General features: G+C 61.2%; 2 protein-coding genes across 2 annotated transcripts in view; one reads left to right on the forward strand and one right to left on the reverse strand.

Moving 5' to 3' along the window:
• Nucleotides 1–62: 62 nt before the first annotated feature.
• Nucleotides 63–6,640, reverse strand: TUBG1 (tubulin, gamma 1; the record flags this gene model as incomplete). Its single annotated transcript, XM_009895817.1, has 9 exons — nt 63–776; nt 1,177–1,338; nt 1,637–1,789; nt 3,084–3,233; nt 3,485–3,571; nt 4,512–4,638; nt 5,242–5,321; nt 6,140–6,208; nt 6,467–6,640. Coding segments are annotated over 9 exons (1,200 nt in total), but the record flags the coding sequence as incomplete, so codon positions are not given.
• Nucleotides 6,641–6,739: 99 nt separating this feature from the next.
• Nucleotides 6,740–6,999, forward strand: part of FAM134C (family with sequence similarity 134, member C) — an 8,524-nt gene continuing 8,264 nt past the window's right edge. Inside the window, exon 1 of the mRNA XM_009895823.1 lies at nt 6,740–6,816. Within this exon, the coding sequence (XP_009894125.1) occupies nt 6,740–6,816 (77 nt within the window). The remainder of the gene's footprint in view (nt 6,817–6,999) is intronic.

Here is a 6,999-nt window from a genome sequence, read left to right on the forward strand (position 1 = left end):
CGGGCGGGGTCTGCAGCTGCCTCCCTGCCCGGCTGCTCGCTCCAGGAGCCGTGTAGGCAGCGTCAGTGCAGGAACAGCCTTTATTAAAGCAAAATAACCTACAAAAATATAGATACAGCCTGTGCCCCAGGCCTGATCTGGCGAAGGAGGAACAAGGCTCCTGCCCAGGGCAAGGACTAGCTCAGCCACACAGAGCCTTTGGCCACAGGGGTTGCCTGCACCCAACTCTTTGGGCCAGGCCCGTTCCGAGCCCCCGGGTTCGCTCTCATCCTCCTCCGAGTGAGCGTTGCTCTCACGGGCGGAGGTTCCCTACCAGCACAGCGCGCAGCTGCCCCAGTCCCGTCCTGGGCCAGGGCACGTGGTGGAGCAGAGGCTGTCCCCCCGCCAAGGGGCTGCAGGAGCAGTGCTGCTCCCCGCAGAGCTGCTTCTGCTGAGGAGCGCAGCGTGTGTGTGCAGCCGGTGTGACTCCACCGCGGCCGGGCAGCGCTGAGGGGTGCTAAACGTGGGCACGGCAGAGACGAGCCCTGCCGGCGTGCATGGAGGTGGCCGTGGGACCCTCCCGTCCCCTGGCAGGGCACTCACTGCTCCTGCGTGCCCCAGGAGATGTAGTCGGGGCGCGTGGCCGCGTGATACTCGTCGATCAGCTGCTGCACGATCTCCCGGGAGTTGTCCAGTTCGTCGAAGTTGTCCTTGAAGATGTCCTCCTTGCGGAACTGCTCCAGGAAGGCCTCCCGCTTGCGCAGCTTGTCGTACTGCCGGCACGTCCGCTCAAACAGCTGGAGAGCAGCGCAGCGGTCAGATGCGCCAGAGCTCCCCGGGGACCCTGACCTCCTCAGGCTGCTGCCTGGGAGCAGGCGGGCAGGCAGGGCAGGGGCTGCTACCCTGCACCCAGCCGGCACTGGGGATCAGCTCGTGCTTCCGAGGCTGCCTTTTACCAGGGAGACGAGTCCTGCTGCAGCCTGCTCCTGGGAGAACAGCCCCAGGGCTGCAGCAGGACTGCCGGGATCGCAGACCAAGGCTGAGCCCTGCTGTGCCCCAGCTGGGAGCTGCCCACCCTCCCTCATCTGCAAGCCCTGCTGTGAAAGCCCCAGAGAAGCGCCTTTGGGACTGAAAGGACATCAGAGCTGCAGCTGTGGGGCCCCAGCGCTGCCCGCGGCGTAGAGGCGAGGCACTCACCGAGGAGATGTTGGTGTGGTTTGCCATCATGAGGCCGCTGACGCGGTGTGCGGACGGCAGGTAGGGGGACTTGCGGGACAAAGCCACCTGGATGCTGGCAGGACCCCAGGGGATGAAGTTGGCCAGCTTCCTCTCCCGGATCCGCTGCAGACTCTTGTGAACCTGGAGGGATGAGAGCAGCAAGGGGCAGCGGGGTGATGGGCAAAACAGCCCCAGGAGCTGCTCTTCACTGGACACACGGCCTCAGGAAGGTGGATTTCAGCAATGCAGCAATGGACAGGCAGGGAGGCTCCTCACCCCAAGGGACTAGTGGCCTTTCCACTCGGGAGCAACCTGGAGCCAGTTTTCAAGCACCACTCAGTGTCACCCCAGGGTCCCTGCCCAGGAAGATGGTGACCATGCCCATCCCTGGCAGGCCACACCATTGCCACCATCACCTGAAACGGCCGCAGGAACTCACCTGCGTAGGATCCACCTCCCCCTGGATGATGTTGAGGATGGCGATGTAGCAGTGGTTGGTCTGCCTGTCTCGCCCTGTGGACACCATCACGTTTTTAGGCTGCAGCAATCTTCTCATCACGTCCAGGACTGTGGTTTTCCTCACGCTGGCCACCTGCAAACGCCAGCCGGGGGTCAGAGGGAGCGGGCGTGCTGCTCCCTCGCCCTCCCGCTGCCCCGCACACGCACACAGGAGCAGAGGGCAGCCAGACGGAGAAGCCCCGGGGATGGAGCCACGTGCAAAGCCACATGCAGGACAGGGAAATCCCAAAGTCACACAACAGGCACAGCCAGGCTGAGGACCGGAGCGCTGGCGGAGGCCCCAACACAAGGGCGCTGAGCTGTGCCCCCGGCAGCACAGCAGGGGCTGGGGCGAAGCCCAGCTGAGACCAGAGCGACAGGGACACGTTTCACGTTGTTGCTGTCAGACTGGTGTCCTGCTCCGCTGCCGAGGCAAGGAGCTGAGCTGGAGGACAGGAGGGGTCGTTCCCCACTGCGCACACTCCCCCCCTCACCCTGCACTGAGCCCGGGGGCAGACGCGCCACTGCAGTCCCCGAGGGCTGTCCCGGGCTTTGCCGCAGCCAGGGCCGGCACCCGAAGGAGCGCCCGTAGCAAGGACAGCTCGGCGGTGTGGCAGCCCCGCTCCAGGCACCGTCTGAGCTGCTGGCTGAGCCCTCCCCACACTCCTCCCCGGGAGGACAGATCACACACTCGATACCCTTTTCAGAGCCAGCAGTTTTTCAGATTTGCTTCTCTGAGTAACATCCTGAGGAAACGCACACAACGAGAGGAGAAGAGCAGCTGTTAGCTCCCGGCAGAACTGAGACGTGGCCAACGCAGGTGAGTGCCTCTCAAAACAGAACTGCCCCGTTCTCGCTGCGGGGGCTGAGGGGGCACTGGCCGGGGACAAGCTAAACGCAAGCGGTAGTGTTTGATGCAGCTGAGGGCTGGCAATCCCCTCCCAGAACACAGATCAACCCCTGGGAAGGGGCTGACGCCTGGATCCCACGCTCTTTGGCATGACAGTGATCAACAGTGTTCTGACCCCGACAGCCTGGGCCAGTGGCCCAGTGAGGTGGCAGCACTGGCCGGGCCACTTTGCTGGGCTCACACTGATCGTTTCTAAGGATGGCTTTTATCAGATCGGATCCTCTCGGCTCTCCCGTAGCTGCCGCAGCCATGCTCACGCAAGCAGCAGGTAGCCCAGCATAAGCACAATTGCTTGTTCGCATCTGATTCATATCACACGTGGCCGTCATGTGGTGTGGGCACACGGGCCCGGGATTTGGAACACGCAATTACAGCTCACACCAAGACCGTGGGACTGACGGATGGGATGTTACAAGGTGAGCGTGGCAGCTCCTCCTGCCCTCGGGGAAGGGGAGGCGTGCCCGGCGGGCTGCCTTACCGACTGGTCGGTGGTGAGCGGTGTGTACCCCGTCATGAGGAAGTGCAGCCGGGGGGTGGGGATCAGCGAGGCAATCAGCCCGATGAGGTCGTTGTTCATGTACCCCGGATACCTGAGCGTGGTGGTGCTGGCAGACATGATGGTGGAGACCTGGGGGAGGGCACAGGGTCAGCATCTGCATCACCGCATGGCAGCGGAGCACAGTCAAAACCTGCTTCACGCAGCCGTGCCGGGGGAAGCTGGAGCATCCATGGAGGCCGCCCCTGGGATGGGCAGAAGACCCTCGTTCACAGCTCCGGGCTGCCCACCACCATGCCCAGCCCGTGCAGCAGGTTCAGACCGAATCAAAGGCAGCGAGGAAGCCCCACACCAGCTTCCCCAGAGGGAAGAGCCCTTCTCACCAGCTGGTTGATCTGAGAGAACGACGGGTTCTGAATGTGCAGCCGGTCTGTCGCAATGCGATTCAAGGCCGTGTTGTCCAGAACCACCTGCAAGAGAAACACCGGCTCCGTGAAGAGCCTCAGAGGCAGCCTGAAGAAGGGCAGCCCTGGCCACGTGTCCAAGGGCACCGCATCGCCCAGCGCAGGCCCCGAGCGCTGCAGCCTGGCGGAGCCCTCGGCGGCAGGTGGCAGACACTTGAAACCACAAGCTGACTCATCTGGGGAGCGTAACCGACACTGTCAATGGAAGCTCTTCCCTCCCGTCTTGGCTGTGCTCCGCAGCGCTATCCCAAAGAGCACTGCCTCTGGGCCAGCACCTCGCAGCAACCTTCAGCCCCAGCAGCTCTGCCGCAGCTGCTCTTGCCCTGCCACGTGCAGAGCTGAGCTGGGAGGGACGACCAGTGTCTCAGTTAGGACCTGACTGAGGGTGCTGGTGCAGGCTGAAGGCGCTGCCTGGCTGGGGCCTGTGGGTGCTGAAAGCGATGCTGGAATCGAGTCCAAGTGGAAGGCTGCAGCAGAGCTATGCAGAGGAAGGACAGCCAGTCCTCGCTGCCATGGGAAGAATCTGCTGGATCCCGGTGGCAGAAATGCCGAGCCAGACAGCTCAGCAGGGGATAGCGCAGAGCCCCGGTCCCTGGAGCCACCACATCTGCTCAGCCCTTCTGGACGGGGCTGGACGCCCGGCCCTCGCTGCCATGGGAAGAATCTGCTGGATCCCGGTGGCAGAAATGCCGAGCCAGACAGCTCAGCAGGGGATAGCGCAGAGCCCCGGTCCCTGGAGCCACCACATCTGCTCAGCCCTTCTGGACGGGGCTCTACTCGTCGCTGTGCCTGGGGCTTTGCAGGCACGCCACACGCTGCTGCGGCACTCACCCCACACAGCTACGGCACTTGCCCCAGGAGAAGCGGTGTGTTTGAGTGGCTGGGGACAGGGGTGCCAGGCGGGAGCTGGCTGCGCTGCTGCCCTGACAGGCAGTGGGACTCTTACCACGCAGTCAGCGTTCTGAGTCAGCCTCTTCAGTGTCAGCAGAGAGTTGTACGGCTGGACTACAACATCGCTCATCTCATCCTGGTTTGGGAAAACCGAGTAGGTCTCCACCAGCTTCTTGGGATACCTGGTGAGAAAGCCCAGCCACCTCAAGGGTTAACACCACCAAGCCAGCACTCTCTCCTCCCACAAGCTCCCTTTGCCGTCTCCAGGGCTCAGGACAGCAGTGAGTCACCAGGACTTCGTGCCAGAGTCGGCTCCCAGGGAGGGAGAGAATTTGTCCCAGCAGTGCCTACCCTAGCAGTACAGGAGCAGGCTGCCAGACTGAGCTACAGGCGAGGCTGAGCCATCCGCAGGCTGATTAAGCAGCTGCTTACAAGCCTTTTCAAGAGGCTGCAAGCTGAAACAGGCAGGGATGGCAGCTCAGAGCCCACAGCTAGAGCCTCCCACCCTCCCTTGCACAGTCGGGGTGTCAGGAGGCAGCCGCCTGGTAAGAATGGCTGAGGGAAGGCAGAGTTTGGACACCACTGAGTCCAGTTTCGGAGCCTCTGAAGTCCCCAGGCGTATCGGGAGCCATCCCTTCCCCAGGCAGCGTGCCAGGCGTTGCACAAGACAGTGTTTGGGTGGGGGTGGTGGCTCTGAGTCAGCGCTCTCCGGCTCCCCACTTTGGCAGGCCGCCCGGGCTGGGCCAGACTCCGCCGCAAGGGAAGGGGACAGGCTGAACACTCACCTGTCATTCAGTCTCTCCAGGAGGTACGAGCCCAGACCGGAGCCCGTTCCACCAGCAATGGAGTGGCAAAGCACGAATCCCTGGAAGGAAGCAGAAGGCAGACAGCTCAAGGTCCAGCTCAGCCCCAGGGGCAGGCAGAGCAAAGCACACTGTGCCGCCACCACCAGCTCCAGCAGAGACTTGCTAGCCAGGGTGAGAACTCCCCCTGTGACAACTGAGAGCACGGAGCTGACGCCTGCGGATGGACCGGAGGTTAGCCCTGGCTCCTGCAGACCACAGCTATAGCCACACACTCGTCAGGCCACTTCTTCCAGCGTGGGTGGAATCCACATCTCTGCACACACCATAAAGTGCAACTGCTGCTCAGGAGCCTGCTGGAATCCTCCCACCCCAGAACAGACTTCAGAATAGCTCCAACGTCACCTTCAGGATGTAGTCGGCCATATAAAACGGAGGTACATGTTCTCAGCCCTTTCCCTGGGACCTCCAAGCCATTCCCCTCCTCCTAGAGTGCCCGAGGCCAAACTCCCTCTACCTGACTTCAGGGCAGTTCCCACCTGCTGCAGGTCCCAACACGGGCTCTTGGACCTTCTGCCAGCTTATTTTACAATGACATTTTCCCTTCCCCTGTTGCCATGTGATAGCCTGACACAAACACCAGGGAACCCTGTCTGTCTACGTGCAGGAAATAAGTTTACACGGACGGTGGCCAAGGTTGTGCCGGAGGCACACAGCAAAGCAGCCATCGTACCCCTGGTGTCCCTTTAACCCAGCTGGAGAGAAAACAACGCTGCAGCTGTCTGCGCTCATTCTGTGGATTTCAAAGCACATCAAACAGAAGCCTGGCTTTGAAAACAACAAGCAGGGCAATGGGATCCAAAGCCCCTGATTTACTTACTTCCAAACTGTCGCTTCCATCAGCCTCTCTGTCTATTATATCAAAAATATCTTCGTGGATTTTTTCCCCCTGCAAAAGATCAGACCAGAATTTGCTACTTTCCCACAGAAAATGCAGAAGAGCTGCTCAAGCCTGCTGTGAAGCCAAGTCAGATTGGCAATGTGACCCTGCACCCAGGGTGCCAGGAAGTGTTAGGTCTAAGTCCCAGCTAAATGATGAGGTATTCTTCAGAAACCATGTACTGAGCCTGACATGAGAAGGCTACAATAAAGGCTCAGGCCTAACGAGCTGGCCTGTGTTTGCACCCAGGAGCACTAGAGCTGTTACCTGTGAGAAGCCACTGGCCCAGTTGTTCCCAGCTCCCCCTCCATGCTCTGACAGGTAGATGTTTTCTGGGTTGTAGAGGTTGGCGTAAGGGGAGTTCAGGATGGAGTGGATAACTCGGGGCTCCAGGTCCAACAGCACGGCTCGTGGGATGTAGTGCTCATCGTCTGCCTTTAACAAGGAGCAGTGAGATCATGATGCAGTCACAGCTCAGCGCTGCTTCTTACTGCAAGAGAAACTGCCAGTGCGTGTGCCACCCCCTGGCCACGGGAGAGCATGGCACAGCCAGCGTCTGACAGGGAGGAGGAGGAAGAGAAACTTGTTATGTACGGCCTATCCACAATGCGGCATCTGTACGTGCCCCAGAACATATCCTGAGTGCTGGGCAGGCGGAGGGGGGCGGCTCTAACGGGCCTGCGCTGGTGGCAGTTACGTACGGTGGTATCTATGGCAGCCTCAGCCTCACACTTCTGCCTCCGCAACACATCCATTTCCAGAAACCGGAGCGCAGGCAGGAGCCCTGGCAGCGTGCTGCC

Source organism: Charadrius vociferus, unplaced genomic scaffold, assembly GCF_000708025.1.
Source record: "Charadrius vociferus isolate BGI_N301 unplaced genomic scaffold, ASM70802v2 scaffold2552, whole genome shotgun sequence".
NCBI lineage: Eukaryota > Metazoa > Chordata > Aves > Charadriiformes > Charadriidae > Charadrius > Charadrius vociferus.